The 22359-nt window shown below is 42.2% G+C and overlaps 1 protein-coding gene across 2 annotated transcripts in view; it reads left to right on the top strand.

Moving 5' to 3' along the window:
- LOC137273853 (DNA repair protein RAD50-like) overlaps positions 1-22359 on the top strand; it is a 37692-nt gene that overhangs the window by 9694 nt on the left and 5639 nt on the right. For both annotated transcript variants that reach the window (XM_067806732.1, XM_067806733.1), the window contains exons 15-36: positions 11-111; positions 383-487; positions 1595-1696; positions 2667-2779; positions 3110-3208; positions 3945-4031; positions 4702-4794; positions 5039-5073; positions 5187-5277; positions 8704-8839; positions 9760-9873; positions 10777-10872; positions 12529-12676; positions 12805-12862; positions 13341-13542; positions 16182-16211; positions 17737-17817; positions 18162-18220; positions 18814-18961; positions 20244-20417; positions 21233-21358; positions 21919-21971. In XM_067806732.1, the coding sequence (XP_067662833.1) occupies positions 11-111; positions 383-487; positions 1595-1696; positions 2667-2779; positions 3110-3208; positions 3945-4031; positions 4702-4794; positions 5039-5073; positions 5187-5277; positions 8704-8839; positions 9760-9873; positions 10777-10872; positions 12529-12676; positions 12805-12862; positions 13341-13542; positions 16182-16211; positions 17737-17817; positions 18162-18220; positions 18814-18961; positions 20244-20417; positions 21233-21358; positions 21919-21971 (2251 nt within the window). The remainder of the gene's footprint in view (positions 1-10; positions 112-382; positions 488-1594; positions 1697-2666; positions 2780-3109; positions 3209-3944; positions 4032-4701; positions 4795-5038; positions 5074-5186; positions 5278-8703; positions 8840-9759; positions 9874-10776; positions 10873-12528; positions 12677-12804; positions 12863-13340; positions 13543-16181; positions 16212-17736; positions 17818-18161; positions 18221-18813; positions 18962-20243; positions 20418-21232; positions 21359-21918; positions 21972-22359) is intronic.

Raw genomic sequence — 22359 nt, forward strand, 5'->3', positions numbered from 1 at the left:
CTGTTGACAGGATTTGAGGGAGAGCAAATCTCTGATGAGAAGTATAAGTCGTTCTTTGAAAATGTCAGAAGCAAAGTGGAGCTAATGGTTGCCAACACTAGAGAGTTGAAGGTGAGTAATCTTTGTTGCCATCGTAATGTATCTCAACAGACATGTAGCCTGTAACCTACAACCTGTTAATGAAGCTTGTTTGTTTTGTTCTCCGTGTTGAAGGTGATGAAAAGTGCACCTGACCAGAATGCAACACTACAGAAATTTCAGTATGACTAACCTAACAAACAAGCACCTTGCCAGCATTAGACTATTGTGCCAATATTAGACTAGTGCCAGCAATAGACCAGTATGTAACCAATTAGATGCTACTTATTTGTGTTCGCTGCAGACTAAGTATGAAGAGAAGGAGGCTTCCCTTCAGAAGAAGATGGATGACCTGCGGGACAACAAGACCAAGCTGGAGCAGAGTGAGCGGATCAAGAAAGACCTCATGGTAAATATAGTGACATAATGCATAGGCAGATAGAGACCTCATGGTAGATATAGTGACTTATTACCCACGTGGTACTTCATAAAGGTGTGTCATAACCCCTTTGAGTGGTTTGATTGGCTAATACGTGAACTATGTGAATACTTGAACTATGTGAATACGTGAACTTTGACATTACTGGTACTACATCCATCACTCATTCCATTCATGATTTTCATTCAAAAGTTTTCACACCTGAGAGTACACCTGCATGTAAAACGAAAACACTTCTATGAAATTAGATAAAATGTATTTCATTTAGTGTGGTTACTAGCATTATTTTCAATTCTATAATACCTCAAGTTTCTTCAATGAAAACGAAAACAAAACAATCTATAAAAATAAGTAAACAAATACGTCTAGTAGGTCTCTCATGAGTGTAAACAAATATGGCGTCGCCCGTAAAAGTTATTGATTTCGTCAAAACTGACGGACAATTGGTTGGAATTGTTGTGAATATTATCAAGAGACTGAATACTTTTCTGCGTGTATGTTGTCATGACTGCACAGTAACACAGAACATCAAAAGACGAGCAGTGCTCTTGTATCTCTATCACTGCCACTGTCACCTGCCATTCGTGTCAGCTTGTTTAATATCCTATAAATAATTCATAGGCAGAGACCTCACATTATATATAGTGACATAATGCATAAGGAGATAGAGACTTCATGGTAGATATAGTGACATACTTCATAGGCAGATAGAGACCTCATGTTAAATATAGTTACATAATGCATTGGCAGATAGAGACCTCAGAGTAAATATAGTGACATAATGCATAGGCAGATAGAGACCTCATGGTAGAAATAGTGACTTAATGCATTGGCAGACAGAGACCTCATGTTCAATATAGTGACATAATGTTTCTCCAAACAGAGACAACATGGTAATTATTGTGACAGAATGCTTTTGCAAACAGAACCTTATGGTAAATATATTTATACATGATATGTTTTTCATGAAGAATATACAAAATAAATAATTGTTAGCATTTAAAAGTTCATCACAGTAAAGTAAGGTAGTATACATAACAATGTGTAATGTGTCCATTTTGTGTGGTATTTCTCTAGACCAAGAACTCGAATGAGATCCGACAGATTAACCAGAAGTTGAGCCACATGGAGGCATCAGCTGGTAGACTTGACCAGCTGAGCAGGGACTTGAAGGGAGCGGTAAGTGAGGAATGTTGCTGAAGGACACAACTAGTGGGCTGTTAGAAGTATGTGTACACAGACTTGTTCATATGTTGGTTTGCTCACTCAAACGGGACAGTTTACACAGACCTCACTCAACTATTACATTTGTTACAACATGTCAGTTCCACAGAGATAGATTGTATGTGTTCATGCATGCGTGTGTGTGAGAGAACTGGACACCAAATAATGCACCAACATTACACTAGAGAACACCAGTATTATGTATATGCCCAGTTTGGAATAAGATCCTTCTTATGTGCCTAGTTGGAACTGTAAATGATGGCTGGTCCCAGTATCCCACACCAGAGAACACCAGTATTACGTTGATGCCCAGTTTGGAATAAGATCCTTCTTGTGTGCCTAGATGGAACTCTATGTAAGGGCTAGTCCTAGTATCCTATGCTTGGTGTTTGATCAGCACCCAGTGGGTAGGAGGTGCTGATGTTCTGGTTGACTCGCTCAGTCCTGAGTCATGCTCAGACTCTGACTAAACCAGAGATTGTATCAAGTCTTTAAAGGGCATTTAGAAGTGAAATACATAAGAATGAAGATTTTATGGATATCAGCTTATTTATTATGGGAACACAACGTTTCGGAGTTAATGCTTACTCCTTCATCAGGTGAATGAGAATGGGGTTCGGGGCTATATTTATATGTACAGGTAAACAATAACAAAGTAACAAGTGGAATGAGTTAAGAGAAAGCTGGAAGCCAGTATAAACAGGCACTGATAGGAAGCTGACAGTTATGATAACAATGATGGAAACCAATGGTGATACATTACACATGATAGGATTATGTTTACATAGCACAGATTGGGGATGAAGGACGATGTACATGATTGGGGATTAAGGATGGAAGCCAATGGTGAATCTTCATTCAGAGATTGTATATCAACATCATGCATTGGTTAACTCACTCATTCCTATGTCCAACCTGTCTGCAGGAGCTGGACTTGAGCAGCACAGAAGGGACAGTCAACCTGGAGGATCTGAAGAGGGAGATAACTGTCCTTGACAAGGATAGACGGCAGCTGGACACAACTCTCAGTGATCTGAAGTAGGATTTCATCATTTATGTTGTTTCATGTGAATCAAACTTGTTGTGATTGGTTTCTGTGATTCAACTGTAAACATTTCTTGACCATATATTCTGTCTGCAAGTTGTCAAGAAATAAATGTTTCTCTTATATTAGTTTTTATATACCAGATGTAATTCTAATGTTAGTTTCTTGTGGTCAGCACAAAGAATTTGTTACAAATCACCACATACCTATATTTGTAGTTGCTAGTTGTTTAGTGTTGAAATTAAGATCATGCAAATGCATGCTAGCTTGTGAAGTTTGTTGCTAGAACTCACTAAAGCATGACGTCTGTTTTTGGTGAGCAGCGCGGAGATGAATCGTCTGAACCGTGAACTGGAGACCCAGACTCAGCTTGACATGTTGAAGAAGGAGAGGACTTCCAAGGAGGACATCATCCGCCGACTGTGAGTTCTCGCAGATGCAGTATCCAGTAGGCTGTAGTAATCAGTGTTGTAGCAGCTGCCCTGAAGTTTGTCGTGTCTCTATTCCATGTATCTGGTGGCAGGTTTGAATCCTATGGTCACCCTGTGACCTATCATCCTTTGCAGGTCAGAGGTACACCCGTACTCATGGATTTCATCAACAAGCAATCATCCCCCTGGGCCATTAAAGATCCACTTGAAACCGATAACCTTCTCACTCACTTGAGGCTCATATTGTAGGTGCAGTCTCTCCTGACAGACCCTTGAAGATCCGGGTTTGATTCGATCCATGTTTGTCATAAGAGGCAACTAACGGATCAGGTGGTCAGGCTCTCTGACTTGGTCAACACGTTATCATACTGTTATGTAGATTGATGCTTATGCTATTGATCACTGGATTGTCTGGTCCAGATTATTTACAGACCACTGCCACATAGCTTGCATATTGTTGAGTGTGATGTTTAACAACAAACCAACCACAAACCAACTCTCCTGACTTGGTACATTATTTGGGAGTGCTGATATCAAGATTTGACCACATAATACCCAAAGCAATTTTGACCTGACAAAATGTATTTGGATACATTGATGTAGTTCTTCGCAAATCTGTTGCAGCAAATCCCCATATATCTGTTGATTACCTCTAAGTTTCACTCAAGTTACAGAACATTTTACTGATTTGTGAACTGACTTAATGCCACCCATTTGTCGTCTCTAGGAAGGCTAAACACGAGGACGGCCTGACATACCTATTGGGACACATGCCAACAACCAACATCCGGGGACAACTTGAGGACTTTATCGGGTCAGCACTTCTGTTCTCACCACTTACATTAAACACTTTGAATGTTTTTGAATGCATCTTCTTTGCAGGTAAATATTTTGTAAAAACAACAGTGCACTTATCTTACTTCATACAACTGGCCCCTTGAGCAGATAATTACCAGTGTCTGTCACTCTCCCCAATAATTTTTCCACTGTACTGGTCACTTTTCTTTATTTTTAAATTAACTACACAAATAACTTTGGAGTGACACCTGGACACTGGTACAGCGTGCTGTACAAATTTGTTTGCCCAACAGGAAGAAAAACACAGGAATGGGACATTGGACAGTGGGTTATTTCCACCCTGGTTCAATAATTTAAACTTTATGAAGTTGCAGACATACAGTTTGTTGCCATTTAAGTCAGGTCTGTCTATGATCAGAAATATGGATTTTCAGATGTGGTCACTATTAACCAATTAGCCTACACTCTTGAAACAAAGTGAATAGTGGCAGAATATACTACAGAAGCAAATTGCACGTGCAAAGATGTTGTTCACTATGGTGTCCTTGTGTTAAACAGTTGCAGGAATATACTACTGAAGCAAACTGCATGTGCAGAGATACTGTACACTTTGGTGTCCTTGTATTAAACAGTTGTAGGAATGTGCAACGCAGGTATGTAATCAACCATGTTCTGTTTGACTGCAGACAGCAGACGGAGCAAGTGAGGCAGTGTTCTGCAGAGCTGCAGAAAGCCAGGACTGATCTCTCCTCCAAGGAGGCTGAAAAGAACATGCAGGGGTGAGTATAGCTGCTTCAAGGCTATTGTCAACTTGATTATTTCTAACTTAAAGACAAAAATGTTAGTGGATCTCTTTGTCTTGCTGCTATCTTCATCAGTAATTCCTTATAACTGGAATATCAGTGATGTGACGTTAGATGTGGTAGTGTAATGCAAGTTCTGGTTTTTGTAATCAATTAATTTGTAAAGCAGAATGTTTGAACATTGTATTTAATAAATATGTTTTGTTTTTCTTTCTAACAGGAGGCAGATCAAGGATACTGAAAATAAGCTAACAGGTAATATCTGAAATAAGACTGTATCATTGTAGTGTGTAGCAGAGTTATGTCCCTTGGGCACAACAAACCGTATTATCAGCTCCTTTGAACACTGAATGTTGCTCTTTCCCCAGGACTTGAAGAGAGGATATTTGATGTGTGCGGCAGCCAGGACTTTGACGATGGACTCAATTCTGTGCAGACCAAGATGGCTCAGGCACAGGAGTGAGTTTCAGGATCAGGGTATCACGGTGGCACATTTGAAACGTTTTGGTGCTCATGATGTCAGTCTCTGTGAAACAGTATACAGATGGGGAGAAAACTAGTAATGTATTGTTTTCATAGTCTTTGTTTCGTGTGACCAAATGATATTGCAAGTCATTGCTCTGAAAAGTTCCAGTGTTATTGTACTAGAGGTGTTCTTTGACTTTAATTTGAATATGTTCATGTAATTTTGTCATGATTCTATGTCCTTCTTCTATAGAATAATTGGAATAGAGAGAAAAATCATGAGATAACAAATATTTCTATAAATCATTTATTTTTACTTACCTTACCATAGGTCTATAGCATATTACCTCAAGCCTCACTTAGTAGGAGATATGACGGAGTTGAATTGCTATTCAATCTTGAATGGCTATTGTGAACAAGATTTCACGATGATCAGTTATCTGCTACACTGGTGACATCATGTCTGCAATCTGACTGGTCCTCGAAGGACAACAACGCCCTGTGCAGAATGTGATGTCATTATTCCAGTGTTATGAAGTTGCCTACATTTGACTTTCAGTCGTTTTACGATGGAAGGATGTCGTTTACACATTAGACTAGTAGTCTACAGCGTGTTTTGATTCTTCAGACGGCATAGAGATCTTCTAACAGCAGATTCAATGCTGCCTATCAGGAGGCGTGCAGCAATGAATGGCAGCTTCTGATCAGACAGCCAGCCAGCTATAAATAGACTTCCTTGGAATGTCAACAGCCTCATAATAAACAGCGGTGATGATCTGAAGTCGAAGAATGACACATCTTCACAGCACACAAGCTTATCTTGAGAGATGTCAACTCAGTCTACAGTTGGACTTCACCATCAGGCTATTAACTCAGCTTGGATGACTTGAGAATCTAACTCCGCTGTCCCAGGTTTGGGGGCATGAAGTTCAAGCTGATGAACAAGTTCTTCTCTCTCTGTTATCTCTATGTCAGCAACATTCCTTCTTCCGGAATACTGCTGCAACCTCGTTGTTTAGATGGGCATTCCATCCTTGGAGAGATGTGTCTACCTGAAGATGGTTGTTGAATGCCGGCTCTAAAATGTAAGTTTCTGCGCAAACATTGTCTGGTGAGTCTACCATAGCAGGTATGGTCTCAAGATGCCCTATGTCATCAGGACATGAAACCATGACCCAGAAACCGCTGGGGGCGGTGGAGTGGCCTAGTGGTTACAGCATTCGCTCGTCACGCCAAAGACCCGGGTTCAATTCCCCATATGGGTACAATGTGTGAAGCCCATTTTCTGGTGTCCCCAGCCGTGATATTGCTGGAGTATTGCTAAACGCGGTGTAAGACTCACTCACTCACTCAGAAACCGCTGTCATAGACATAGTAGTAGGCGTCTACGTCTAGTCATATCCTGAGGTGACGTGAGCAGATCGAGCAGACATGATCGAGGTCTTCACATCAGCCAGTTGGGGATGAAAGTGGTGATTCATGTCCATCATTGGTCGACAACAACGAGAGACAAGCTACTGATGATCCAGACGGACAACTCGACAGTAGCCTTCTACGTAAACTTGACCTCTACTACACCTGACGTTTCTACCCTTTGACATGGTCGACAGTCTGAATCTCCAAATAAAAGTATCTCACATACCAGGAGTCTGCAACTTCGCAGACGCCTTATCTTGCCCTTACTGTCTATCACCAACAGAGTATATGTTGCATCGAGAGACGTTTCAACTTATCGGCTTCCAGAGTGGGACCAGTTGCTACACCATCCCTGCAGTTGCACACTGCACCCAGATCCATCACAGTTTCATCTATGTGCCTAGACCATGTGCAAAAGATTTTGAGGGCCAAGGGGTACTCATCTCAAGTGGCGAAGATCATCGCCTGTGCACACAGAACTTCCACTCGGTCACTCTATGAAAAGATAAAGAAAAGAGAGTGACAAGTGGGCTGTGTTTCAGAAGTTCTGTGCCCAGAAGTCACAGGACCCATTGTTAGTGTCACCTCAGTTCCTGGCGGAGCTTTTATGGTGCTAAAGAAGACTCAAGGGTTGGCGAAGCTTTTATGGTGCTCAAGAAAACTCAAGGGCAGTACCATTGTGACTTACCTCTCGGTGTTAGCTGTCAGAGGATATAGGAAGGTCTCGAAGATCCCGGAACTGGTCGCTATGTTGAAGGCATTCAAGTTGGAGGACCAAAAGGTTCAGTTTTGGCCGCCTGTGTGGAACCTGACTGTCGTGCTGCAGCACTTGAGACATTGCACCTACAAGCCGCTGGACATGGCATTGTTTGACAACTTAACAAGGAAGACAGTGTTTCTGTTGGCACTAGCTACAGCGGCGAGAGTTTGTGAAATTCACGTGCTGGATGTAACTAGGGTCCGGTTTGAACTGACCAGACATGGTACTGTACACTTGGACCTTCTCTGGGATTTCCTGGCATCGGATTTCGGGCCCTCCGATCGTATATCAGGAAGTCCTCTCTTCGTCGGGGAATCGGGAATAGGTTGTTCCTGCCTTTTGTCCATGACAACTAGAGGAGAAGTCACCAGGAACACAGTAGCCTTATGGTTACGGCAGACTGGGGGCTTACGACGCACAGAATCTTCCTCACCCGTCATCTAACAACCTTCATGAGATTTGAGCGTTAGCCTTGACTATGGCCCTGCATAGGAACTGCACAGTTCCTGACATTATGGCTGGATGCTTCTGGCAGTCCTCTACAGTATTTGCTAGTCATTACTTGCGGGACTTGGCGGTGGAAGATATGGAGGGGCTACAGTCTTTCGGACCATTGGTAGTTGCACAGCAACTCATGTCCGTTCGCCCTATAGGTACTATCTTACTTACCTTGGTCTATGGGGGTCTTGTACTTACATGAGATAATGTACCGTACCCCTCTGGTGGTTAGTATGTGACCTACTTATCTGATTCTGGTTCCAGTGACCTTCACGAGAGATTGGTGTGGCAGACCCGCATACAGTGAATCAGTAGTGGTCCGGCTGCCCTGAGGCATATGTGGAATCTTAAGATGCTGACGGTCCTGTCTTTCGTATCCATATGCTATAGACCTATGGTAAGGTAAGTAAAAAATTTGTTAAAATCTAAATATTTTAGATATTTAAATACTTACCTTACCATAGGGCGGTCAGTCCCTCCCAACGCTGAATGCTCCTCCCCACTACGGACTCTTTGGACCGTGGAGTACGAGAAGATGTTCTGAAGAAGAGTCTTCGCATATGCGCTGTGGGGAGATCCAGATACTTCAATATCATGACAGTTGTCGATTGTGAGGTAACCATTCAAGATTGAAGAGCAATTCAACTCCGTGCGAAGCTTGAGATAATATGCTATAGACCAATGGTAAGGTAAGTATTTAAATATCTAAAATATTTAGATTTTAACAAATTCTTTTACATTTGCAGTAAACGTGGTTCACTTCTTGGTGCAGAACATTTCTTCAAGAAGTATCAGGAAGATCTGGAAAAAGACAATCCTTGTTGTCCTCTGTGTCACCGAGAATTTGCCACTGATCAAGAAGTCCGGGAACTGATCCTTGAGGTAGGTATGGTCAAGGACAGAGTCACTGTGAGAGAGATCAGGCAGTCGGGGAACTTATCCCTAGAGATTGATATAGACAGAGTAACTGTGAGAGAGTTGCCACTGATCAGGAGGTCTGGGAACTGATCCTTGAGGTGAGTATAGTCAATGACAGAGTTGTGAGAGAGCTGCTATTGATCAGGAGGTCTGGGAACTGAGGTGAGTATAGTCAATGACAGAGTTGTGAGAGAGTTGCCACTGATCAGGCAGTCTGGGAACTGATTTTTGAGGTGGGTATAGTCAAGGACAGAGTTGTGAGAGAGTTGCCACTGATCAGGCAGTCTGGGAACTGATCCTTGAGGTGGGTATAGTCAAGGACAGAGTTGTGAGAGAGTTGCCACTGATCAGGCAGTCTGGGAACTGATCCTTGAGGTGGGTATAGTCAAGGACAGAGTTGTGAGAGAGTTGCCACTGATCAGGAGGTCTGGGAACTGAACCTTGAGGTGGGTATAGTCAAGGAGAGCCTCACTGTGGGAGAGTTGCCACTGATCAGGAGGTCTGGGAACTGAACCTTGAGGTGGGTATAGTCAAGGAGAGCCTCACTGTGGGAGAGTTGCCACTGATCAGGAGGTCTGGGAACTGATACTTGAGGTACATACAGTCCTGGTCAAAGACACTGTGAGCGAGTTGCCTCTGATCTGTGGCTCCTTTCTTGAAGCAGCCTTTACTAAGGTTGACCTTAACTCCCACTCTTTAACATTGCACTAAAGTTTTTTAGTGACTTTCAATCACCCAGGAGTCCTGGGAATTGTTCCTAGAGGCTGGTACCATGAAGTGTTGGCTCACAATCAGAGTGTGCAACCGTTCAGGAGGTCTAGGAACTGAAATTAAAAATTTAGACTTGGAAATACTCTTGTCACAATCTCTGTTTCCCCTTGCAGCTGCAAGACAAGCTCCGTCTCGTACCAACACACCTGAGGAAGGCAGAGAAAGACCTTAATGAATTCCAGCAGAAGTATGACAACATGACGCAACTCAAGCCTCTCCGGGAAAATGTCAGTAGTGTCCTTGTTACTATTTTTTGTTCACCTTACAGCTTACAGTATTTTTGAGTTATCTAAATCGGGATTTTGCACATAATCCATTATTACCAAAAATATTGATCTGTACAAAACATAAGGAGGTTCACCTTCCCGTGGCAGGTGTTTGCTGTGTGCAATGTCAACTACATCTTCTCTCTTTATACGAGTCATTGCAATTAGCTGTGCAGAGTTGTGTCCCTTGTCTCAGATGTGCATCACTTCATCCATCCACATTATACTGACACCCTGTGTTGCAACTATAATACTGGTCATAACAGCATGTATCCCAGCTCACTCCTTTACTCAGTTTAGACACCTGATTGGATAAAAAAACCTGCCAAGGCAGGTAATAAATCTATCTGAACACAGATGCGTCCAGGGTATAGTTGAGAATTATTGAAACATTTACACTGGAGATATCAAGGATGGAGTTAGAACTGATCTTCAGTAACCCATGCTTGTCGTAAGAGGTGACTAACAGGATTGGGTGGTCAGGCTAGTCGATTAGGTTGACAACGTCGTCAGATAACATGATTTTCATCACTGGATTGTCTGGTCCAGACCTCATTATTTGTAGACTGCCATTATATTTCTGGAATGTTGCTTAGTGAGAAATAGAACTCCTTTGCATGCTCACTCACTCCATGATGTGGCGTGATGCTTATCCCATGGTTATTTGGCAGCTCATTTTGTCACCTCACATCATCCACTGACTGTGTCAAATATTGTTGCTGTATATCTGATATTGTTGCTGTGTTTCAGATATTGTTGCTGTGGATCAGATGATGTTGCTGTTTAAAGGATATTGTTGCTGTATATTAGATGGTGTTGAGTATTTGATATTGTTGCTGTATATCAGATGTCCTTGCTCTGTAGATCGTGACCCTGAGGGATACAGAGATTCCACAACTCAAAAACAAACATCGTCGCCTGAACGAGGAGATCCAGAAAGTTAGAGATCTGGTGCAGAATGTGAGTTTATTACCCTCTTCTGTGTCAAAAACAACAACATAAATGAAATACTGTTATCACCTTTATCGATTTTGGCTTCATGGGGATCCTCATTGAGCGTAGCACTGATTTGGCAGGTAATGCTGATAAATTACCCCCAGTGATGTAAACTAGACTGTGCTACGCTATAATTGGCATTACACCTTCAGTCGTCTGGAAAGTCTGAAATGGCAGATGAGCTACAGATTACCGTGCAGCTGCCAACCAGTACTCTGACAGGCATAAACTAGCTACAGATTACCGTGCAGCTGCCAACCAGTACCCTGACGGGTATAAACTAGCTACAGATTACTGTGTAGCTGACGAGCTTACCCTGACACCCATAAACTAGCTACAGATTACCGTGTAGCTGACGGGCTTACCCTGACAGGCATAAACTAGCTACAGATGACAGAGTAGCTGAAAGAGCTGATACAGAATGTGAGTCTGTGAGTCAGCTGTCCACAAGCTTGTCAACAGAAATCAAGGGTGCACGAAACATGACTAAACCTTACTGTCTTATAAGGGGTAGCCTTCTGGTTAAAGCATTTGCTTGTCATGCTGAGGACATAGGTTGGATTGTCTATATGTGTAAATTGTGTGAAGCCCATTTCTTATGTCCCTGCAGTGATAATGCTGGAATAGTGGTAAAAGTCAGTGTAAAACCTCACTCACTAGCTGTTATAAACTAATTTATGTCATGTTTAAAGAATTTCATCTGTTGGCACCATGTTTGTGAGGACTGCCTTCCTGGACTTAGTCTGTGAAAATCGTAGCCAAGTGGTTAAACTCTCAGCGTGTCACAGCTGAAAACTGTGTTCAATGCCCCACATGGGTACAATATGTGAAGCCCATTTCTGGTGTCTTCTGTCGTGATATTGCTGGAATATTGGTTAAAGCAGCATAAAATTCAACTCAGTCAGTCAGACTTTGACAAATAACCCTGTCTGAGATTGTTCTTTCATTTTGAGATCTGTTTACACCCGTGAAGGTCCCGGGGTAGAATAGGCCTTCAGCAACCCAGGCTTGCCATAAAAGGCGACTCAGCTTGTCATAAGAGGCGACTAACAGGATCGGGTGGTCAGGCTCGCTGACTTGGTTGACACATGTCATCGGTTCCCAATTGCGCAGATCGATGCTCATGTTGTTGATCACTGGATTGTCTGGTCCAGACTCGATTATTTACAGACCGCCGCCATATAGCTGTAATATTGCTGAGTGCGGCGTAAAACTCAACTCACTCACTCACTCACTTGAGATCTGTTTCTAGTCCTTGACCAGAATAGCTAAAGTCAAACAATGCTCAAGTTAGCAAGTTAGCAAGTTAACCAAAATGAATTTGACTGTTTGGCTTAGACAGTCTCAGATGTGGGACCTTGAGCAATTCTTTGTACATGATGACAAGACGAGGCACTTCATGTTACTTATCTGCCATTGGTGCAAAATCCTGTGCAAATGTCTGACTTGTGGAGTGTCCCGGGCCCCGTTTCACAAAACTCTCGTAAGCCTAAGATCTCGTAAGTTTTGTCGTAGCCATTGTGCCTCCTATACTGAAACATAAGAGCTACGGATACTACGAGAAAAGTTACGAGATCTTAGGCGAGAGTTTTGTGAAACGGGCCCCTGGTTTGTTGACAGAAAGAGGATGAGCTGCAGGCTAAGGAGACGGACGAGGTGACCGGGAAGAGTATGCAGCCTGACATTGTCATGATGGATCGCTACTATGGAGAGATCCGAGAACTGGACAAAAAGATTGCCACACAAAGCTCCATGTTGTCTGGAGGGGGTAAGGAGGATGTGTACGGGGCAGTAGACACGGGTTGTAGTAAGCACAGCCCATAAGGGGTTAATCTAAAGTGTACAAAAAGTTGTTTGGTCTTTTGATCACTGAAAGAATATTTGTTTGGTTTTCAGACTCTGGACGGACCTTGGAGACTGTGATTGGGGAGAAAGAAGACAAGCAGATGCAGCTGTGAGTGTTGCCCATTAAGGGGAATAGTTGCCAGTTGTTAGCACAGGATGCCAGGTGTAGACAGGGGGTGCCAAATGCAAACAGGGGATAAATGATGTAGACAGGGAATGCCAGATGTGGGAAGGGGATGCCAGATAATCGCAGCAGATGCCAGATTAGACATGGGATGCCAGATGTAAGCAGGGGGTGCCAAATGCAAACCGGGGATAGCAGATGTGACAGGGGGTGCCAGATGTGACAGGGGATGCCAGGTGTAGGCAGGGGATGCCAGGTGTAGGCAGGGGTTGCCAGGTGTAGGCAGGGAATGCCCAATATAGGCAGAGATGAAAGATGTAGGCAGGGATACCAGATGTGGCATCAAACCTATTCTGGGATTAATTGCCCTCATGCCATACCCCAATGGTGAATACAGCTAAATGCACCTCTCTCACGTTTTCACTCCCTCACTCACACTAAATTATCCTTCCATGTCTTACAGAGATACTATCAATCGCAAGCTGGACCACAAACGACAAAAGCTCAGTGACCACTCTGAGCATGTGCAGAAGCTGAGGTCAAAGGTGAACACACTGAAGGAAGAAAAGCTGAAGATCGACAGCGAGCTGCAACAACAGACCAAGTTGGAGGAGACTAAAGCCAGCCTCGTCACCGACAACAAACTTCATGAACAGGACATTCAGGTAACTCACGGTCAAATGTCAAGCACTGATGCTACAGTCTCTTTGTGATCCTTAAATGTTACCACTAAACACAGAGATGCCAATCATCACAATTTTGCCATATCAGTTTCGATTCTGAGCTTAAATCTATGCTATTTAGCATCCCCCAATAAGGATCTTTAAACAATTTCTAGACTTGTAAATGTTAATGTTTTTAATGCAACAGTGGTGTGAAGAATTCTGCAAAGATTTCACTGAGCAATGAGGGCCATACCTTCACTTCACAGTCTCTAAATATCCATTATGCAGCAATACTCAGTGGTACATGGTTTTTTATTGCATGTTAAGATGCAACACATTCAAGCCATTTGTTCAACTGATCTTTGTGGGTGCAGACAGAGAACTAAACATACACTATATTGATCTGTTGGCTTGGCATTTTAGAAGTTTTCTTTCATGACAATAGTATAACAATCCATATGAAAACATCGCATCTTATAATAATATAAAAGTTGTTATCCATAAAGAATCTTACTTTATTAATTCAGTATATTACTTCAGAACTCCAACCACTACACCTCTTTTTCTGAAAATTTGTAATAGGTGTCATATGAATTGTATGTATGTGTGGAGCTTTGACCACATTTTTCATTAAAGTCTTAGGGACAGTGGTGTAGCCTAGAGGTTAAAGTGTTTGCTAATTTACAGTAACTGAGTGACTGATGGAAAGGGAAATTAAGGATTAAACTAGTGTTGACTTTTTCATTCATAAAGGACGGCATCATAAATTGTTCCCTTGTCACAAGGGAAACATTGGTTGATGTAATCTTGATTCTTATGTGCCTTGAGCCTGATTTAGAGTTATCTCCCTTACATCAATATGCATTTGCAAATGATTGGTAAATTTCGTTTTCTGATTGCCTGAGTGCTCTTCTGTTTTTTTCAGTGTACTCCGCTTACAAGCATGATACATAGAGAATACTACATGAGGTCTCATTATATACAAATTATACGAAACAAGTGGTCCTCTCATGTATTTTACCAAGCATTATGTTTGTGGTTTCAAACCAAAGCCAGTACCATAAAGAGTTTGCAGAAAAACTGTGTACTGCAGAACACTTTTGGCATGGCGTCACACCGTAATTACGTCACTACGTCTGCCCCCTTGGTAACTGACGTCATGATGCATGTCAGTTGTCTTGGCCGCAAACAGCCTCAAACAGTAAACTACTCTGTAGCACCTCATTTCTTGGTTTGCAGTTGCTTCATTCAGCTAGCATCACTGGTGGAAACATTGCGTTTATGTCTTTCGACGGATATAACACCTCAGTCCGACTGACAATTAAACAGTGACATAGCAACTTTCGCAATGTTTACATTCCCACAATGCCTAAAGGTTGTAGAATGAATGAATTAACAAGTTTGTTGTGAAGGGAAATGTAGTTCTATTACGTGACACAACTGAGAGGTCATCGGTTATCCAGTCAAATTGTTAGAATCTCAGGTGAAGTCATTACAACACAGGTCAAGTCATTACAACACAGGTCAAGTCATTACAACACAGGTCAGGTCATTACAACACACGTCAATCCCTACGACTCTCACATGATGTACAAGATTAGTATGCACCTATCCATATGTTGACCACATGGGTAATAAATTGCAATACACCCTACTGCCAATAGCAACTCAGTACTTACTTTTTTTATCTCGAATAACATTTCATGCACAGAAATTACTGATATTTTGCGAATGAAAATCGATGGAAGGGAGATAACTCAAAATCTGTTTCTCTTGTGTCATCTAGCGATCACTGCAAAAACGTTTGGCTCTCATTCCCAAAAATAAATTTTGACAAAACCTTCAAATGTAGTCCCTGTGAATATTAAGAAGGGGAATTACGTTGGAAAGACTTTACAAAGACAATACCTACAGGAAAAAAACAGCAAGATGCAAGATTCAAATCATTTGATTCACACATGTTGGCTGAAGTGTACAAGCTGATACCCATGCTTCAAACAGTTCAAAATAACGATTGAGGTGTTGAGGTACCTCACTAAATGCCCTCCTCATGACCAGTGAATAACTTGAAATGTTATTCGAGATAAAGAATTACCACCATGAAGTACCAAATGAGTTCACCATTCCCAGCTTGTAAGCAAAAAATAGAAGAAGAGCGCTCAGCCAATCAGAGAGCGATGTTTATGTGTGAGGTAAAATAATATAAGTTGCAGCATTGTTATGAGAGGTATACAGGGGTTTATGCATCCCTGTATACCCCAAATCATAATGCTACAACAAATTTAACTTACTGAATGTTTAAATATCTCATTATGTACATATAACGTTAAAACAAACTGAAATTCAGTCACATATTATACTAACAAGGTACTGACAAGTCGATCCCAACAACTGGTTCACTGTTCACTGACTGACATGGATCCATGCTTTCCATAGGGTGGGGTATTATTCTGACGTGAAGTAGAATAAATACTATGGTGAGAGTTTATTATTTTGAACCCCAGTTATTAACTGTTTCTTGAGCTGTTTTGTGAAACATTATCTGGTAATTGGACAGTGGGTGTAACAATAGTTGCTTACTATGTTCAGTAGTACTGATTGAATACTGCAGGTATGTGATCATCTTTCTTGTTTTGCAGGACGCCAAGACACAGATCAGGCCACTCGAGGTAAGTTGTCTAATAAGAACAATAAGGAAAAACATGTTAAATGTCCCGCTCGAATGAAATATTACTAATTTGCCTGTTGTTCTCATTGCCCAAGACCCGTGAAGATCTGTGTTAGAATTTGACTTCAGATGCGACTACTGGGATTGCATGGTCAGAATTTCTGACTTTGTTGACAGTTGTCATCATGTCCCATTTGTGTATATCAGTGCTTGTGCTGTTGGTCACTGGATTGTCTTGACCAGACTGCCACCATATTGCTGGAATATTGATGAGTGTGGCATTAAACAGCAAACCAACCCACCAAATCTCAGTGATCAAGGTTTGGCACCCCTTATTATCTTGACTGATATTCAGAGGGTTCTTGGTTTTCTGCAAGGAACAACAGACTTTCTAACTCTCTGATAATACAGAAGACTGTTGAGCAGTGACATTCTCTGAAATATCCTTGGTTGGTTGAACTGGTCAGCACTTTCATGGAGAAGTCGCACTCTCCTGGCCATGAGCTGATGATGAGCACTTTCTTGGAGAAGTCGCACTCTCCTGGCCATGAGCTGATGATAAGCACTTTCTTGGAGAAGTCGCACTCTCCTGGCCATGAACTGATGATAAGCACTCTCTTGGAGAAGTCGCACTCTCCTGGCCATGAGCTGATGATGAGCACTTTCTTGGAGAAGTCGCACTCTCCTGGCCATGAACTGATGATAAGCACTCTCTTGGAGAAGTCACACTCTCCTGGCCATGAACTGATGATAAGCACTTTCTTGGAGAAGTCACACTCTCCTGGCCATGAGCTGATGATAAGCACTTTCTTGGAGAAGTCACACTCTCCTGGCCATGAGCTGATGATAAGCACTTTCTTGGAGAAGTCACACTCTCCTGGCCATGAACTGATGATGAGCACTTTCTTGGAGAAGTCACACTCTCCTGGCCATGAGCTGATGATGAGCACTTTCTTGGAGAAGTCACACTCTCCTGGCCATGAACTGATGATGAGCACTTTCTTGGAGAAGTTGCACTCTCCTGGCCATGAACTGATGATAAGCACTTTCTTGGAGAAGTCACACTCTCCTGGCCATGACCTGATGATAAGCACTTTCTTGGAGAAGTCACACTCTCCTGGCCATGAGCTGATGATAAGCACTTTCCTGGAGAAGTCGCACTCTCCTGGCCATGAGCTGATGATAAGCACTTTCTTGGAGAAGTCACATTCCCCAAGCCATGAACTGATGATAAGCACTTTCTTGGAGAAGTCACACTCTCCTGGCCATGAGCTGATGATAAGCACTTTCTTGGAGAAGTCACATTCCCCAAGCCATGAACTGATGATAAGCACTTTCCTGGAGAAGCCCTATTGTCTAGGTCGTGAGGTGATGATGTGCATTGCTGAGGCCAGTGGGACAATGATAAGTCTAACCAGTCTTGTATCTTTAAATGCTACCAATAACAATTTTTTGTAAATACTGTAAATGAGTTGCCATTCAAAGCTTCATTCTACTGTTACTGACCCTGTCTGGCATGTCCACAGGAGCAGATTGAGCGCCAGCGCCAGGAGAAAATGAAGCTGATAGCGACCAAGGATGACAAAATTGACGGAGCCAAGGCTGAGGTAAGCATAGCTAATCACCAAATATGGCGATGTATCTATGATTCTTGACACAACACACATTTTGACTGATTTCACCAAAGTTTTTATATTGTGAGACTTGTATCAGTGTGAAGTAATTAGAGCACTGTTGAACCAAACTCACTCACCCTTTGTAGGATCTGCCAAGCGGAATTGTTGTAAAATATACATATCAGTTTTTACGTTTATATCTCATTTTTTGTTTTCAAATATTAGCGTTAAATCGAAACAGCCTAGCAGGACAAAACAGCAGAGAAGGCTGGATGGTAGGTACGGTGCTACAATAGTGCATGGTTAGCTGTACATCAAGGTTCCTGTGTTTACAGATTGACTGTGTGAAGGCGGAGGCCAAACAAGTGAAGGATGTCAATGGTGAAATTAAGCTGTGAGTACACTTGTATCGATGTGTAAGGATTCTATATACTTCTTGAGGTGAAACAATGACATAGATGTATGAGGATTGTCTTCTTTCCGCTAGAGGAATTAGTTATACAGGTGTATAAGGATTTTGTCCTTGAGGTTTTACAGTGATAAAGATGTATAAGGATTTTCTCCTGACTTCTAGAGGTGTTAGTTACACAGGTGTATAAAGGTTCCTTTTCAACTACTAGAGGTGTAACAATACAGTCTCTGTATGATATGAATCCCTGTTCTGTAGACATGATATGATTCCTATCTAGATACAGTCCTTTTATTTAATAAGCGGGTGAATCACACAGAAACATATAGGGCATAGAGCACTTTGGATTTTTAGCCACCTTGGAGATGTGAGAATACTGTCTGTTGGTTGTTGAATACTGTCTGTTGTCTTTACAGTGGTAAAGCTTGTATTGCTTGATACTAGAATTGGTAAATGGACGAATGATATTGTAGGCCATAAACCATTATAACAGTGCATATAAACAGGATGGACGGAGTACAGTGTAGGAGGCCTCATGGTCAGAGAGATGAGTGTTATTGCCTCTTGTGTGTCTTCAGGTACAACCAGTCTATGAAGGCCGAAAGACTGGAAGAGTGTCAGGAACGGATGTCGAACATCACAACCAAGGAGACAAGTCTTAACCAGGAACGGGAGGAGATCTCAGAGAATGTCAACAAGCTTAGCAAGGATCTGGCCACTCAGCAGGTGAGTTCAGTATGCAAGTTGTATGACCTGACATCAGGTGAGTTCAGTATAGGTGTATGACCTGAAGTCAGCTGACTTCAGCATAGGTCTATGACCTGACATCAGGTGAGTCCAGTATAGGTGTATGACCTGAAGTCTGGTGAGTTCAGTACAGGTGTATGACCTGATGTTAGGTGAGTTCAGTATAAGTGTATGACCTGATGTTTGGTGAGTTCAGTACAGGTGTATGACCTGATGTTAGGTGAGTTCAGTATAGGTGTATGACCTGATGTTAGGTGAGTTCAGCATAGGTGTATGACCTGAAGTCGGCTGACTTCAGTATAGGTGTATGACCTGATGTTAGGTGAGTTCAGTATAAGTGTATGACCTGATGTTAGGTGAGTTCAGCATAGGTGTATGACCTGATGTTAAGTGAGTTCAGTATAGGTGTATGACCTGATGTTAGGTGAGTTCAGTATAGGTGTATGACCTGATGTTAGGTGAGTTCAGTATAAGTGTATGACCTGATGTTAGGTGAGTTCAGTATAGGTGTATGACCTGATGTTAGGTGAGTTCAGTATAGGTGTATGACCTCATGTTAGGTGAGTTCAGTATAAGTGTATGACCTGATGTTAGGTGAGTTCAGCATAGGTGTATGACCTGAACACAGCTGACTTAAGCATAGGTGTATGACCTGATGTTAGGTGAGTTCAGCACAGAAGTCAAACATTTAGCAATATTTCCCACAATATCATGGTGGGGAACACCAGAAGTGTTTAAAGCTTCTTGCCTCTGATGTGTTCAGTGCAGAATTTATGAAGCTTCTAGCAGCTATTTAGGTAGGATTGTACTCAAGTTTTACTTCCACCATCTTTCCCCTTTTCCCCCAGCAGAGTTGTTTCTGTTCTAACACAAAACATTTCCACATAATGGGTCCCACAGCCATTCCTTGAGGTGATACTCTAGTGGTAGGTGTGAAGAAAACTAACCTGATAAGAATCAGCTGCAGCGTAATATTCCTGCCTCTTGTTCTCAGGACCCGTGAAGGTCCCGGGGTAGAATAGGCCTTCAGCAACCCATGCTTGCCATAAAAGGTGACTGTGCTTGTTGTAAGAGGCGACTAACGGGATCGGGTGGTCAGACTCGCTGACTTGGTTGACATACGTCATTGGTTCCCAATTGCGCAGATCGGTGTTCATGTTGTTGATCACTGGATTGTCCAGACTCGATTATTTACAGACCGCCGCCATATAGCTGGAAGTGCGGTGTAAAACTAAACTCACTCACTCACTCTTGTTCTCAGATCCGAGAGCGGGAGCTTATGGACAACCTCCAGCTACGACAGAAGCAGAAGGAGGTGGGTCGTCTGGAGCGTGAGATCGGCGTCCTGCAAGACCAGATGGGAGACTTTGACACCGCCAACCTGGAGAGAGAGAGGAGGAAGTTGCTGCAGAAGGCAGATGAGATGCAGAAAGAGGTAGTGATATATTTCTTTTCTTGAACATAATACACACTTGTGTTTAACTCTTATACTTCCTTGGAGGTGAAGGTCAAGTAATCTTAGGTCATTCCCTATTTATCAGTTGTGCGTTTTCTATCATGAACCACTAGAATCTGAAAGCCACTGGAGCAGTGAAGCTGAAAATTTCACATACATAATCCCACCAGTAACAAGGTTCAGATTTGATTTTCAATATTGCTTACACAGCAACTAATAACATTCAAAGACTACTTGAAGGGTGATTAATGATTAACCAGAGACTACCAGGGCTGTAAGTCTGAACAATTTTGCAGCAAGTTAAAGTGATGTGAGGTGAGTTGAAATGGGATTTAATGTCATACTTTGCTCATATGATGACGTGTCTGTGTGTGTGTGTGTGTCTGTGTGTGTGTGTGTGTGTGTCTGCATATACTAGCCCAGACTGAAGCTGGTTTTATAATGCTAGCTCACTGAGATACCATGCTGCAGTTATGTATGAATATCCCACTCAGACACTTTATACTGACTCAAAGCTGACCAGTCCTTGTTGTACCCATTAATGCTGAGCACCTGCCAGGAACCAACAAGTACCATATTTTATTGTCTCTTGACATGACATGGCCATTGATTCAAACCGTGACCTTCCACTATCTAACCACTACACGACAGAGGCAGCAAGTTTGAACTGAAATAAGCAAGCTGACAAGGAGAACTGTTATCGTTCAAGCAGGACCAACTACAAACTGGTCCTCTTATAAATGTATTTCTATGGTTGGATGATGATTTATTGTTGTTGTTGTTGATGTTGTTAGCGCAACATCTGCAAAGGTCGCCAGGAGGGTCTGGACAACATGATCCGCAATACGAAGAAGGAGTTGCAGTCCGACATGTTCAAGGATGCTGGATCCAGGTATCGGGACATGATGATCCAGATGAGGGTGAGTACAACTACCAAATGGTTACAGCCACAGAGAACTTAGACATTATGTTCTGAAAGAAATAGTAGTGTGGATCTTTCCATCATGTTCTTCACATACTCCAGATTTCAAATGTCATATCATATTTTCACAAAATTGCATAAACCAGACCTTTGGGGGAAAGACATAGTAAGTAATCAAGTCCGTAGGATGTAGGTTTGAGCTTCATCCATCCACCCGAAATGAGGGGAACAGATTTTCTTAAAATCATTAAAGATAGTTATAGATAGGAAAATGTGTTTTCAAGACATGAATGCCTTGGTGGAGTTAGACAACGGAATCTGTGATACAATTCATTGAAGAGTGATGGCCCATGACGTGGGTTTCTTCACATAGTGCACAGTATCCCCAGTGGGAACAGATTTTCTCACAAAACATAGATTGTGTCCTTATTTATCCTGTACTCTAAGACATTAAAAAGTGCTGGTCTGAAACAAATGTCCTCCACACAATAAAAAGCTATAGTTGTTCCCTTGTAGTGACTGTTCCCTGTGTGCTGATTCAGCAAATTATGTTTACAGACAACCGAGTTAGCCAATAGTGACCTGGAGAAGTACTACAGAGCAATGGACAAGTAAGTTGGAGAAATACTGGAGAGCTGCTGAAACAAATTACATTTCCTGTACTTCTCAGTGTTTTTCAGTACACCAGTTGTTTTCTTTATGACTGCAGTTCAACTGTTCTTGCTAGTGGCTTTTGCAGCATACATTCTTCAACCTTGGTGTCAGCCAAGTCAGCGAGTCTGACCAGCAAATTCTGTTACTCGCCACTTTCAGTTACAAGCATGGGTTATTGAAGACCAATTCTGTAACTTGTTTTGTCGTCATCAATAGTTGGGGACATTTTGGCAGGGGAGATAACTCTTCCACCCACACAAGTCCATACAACAGTGTCACAGTTGTGATATTGCTGATTAACATGAGAAAATGTTGTAAGGTCATGTTGACTAAGGGTCCCATGAC

The sequence above is a fragment of the Haliotis asinina genome, chromosome 2 (genome assembly GCF_037392515.1).
Source record: "Haliotis asinina isolate JCU_RB_2024 chromosome 2, JCU_Hal_asi_v2, whole genome shotgun sequence".
NCBI classification, from domain to species: domain Eukaryota; kingdom Metazoa; phylum Mollusca; class Gastropoda; order Lepetellida; family Haliotidae; genus Haliotis; species Haliotis asinina.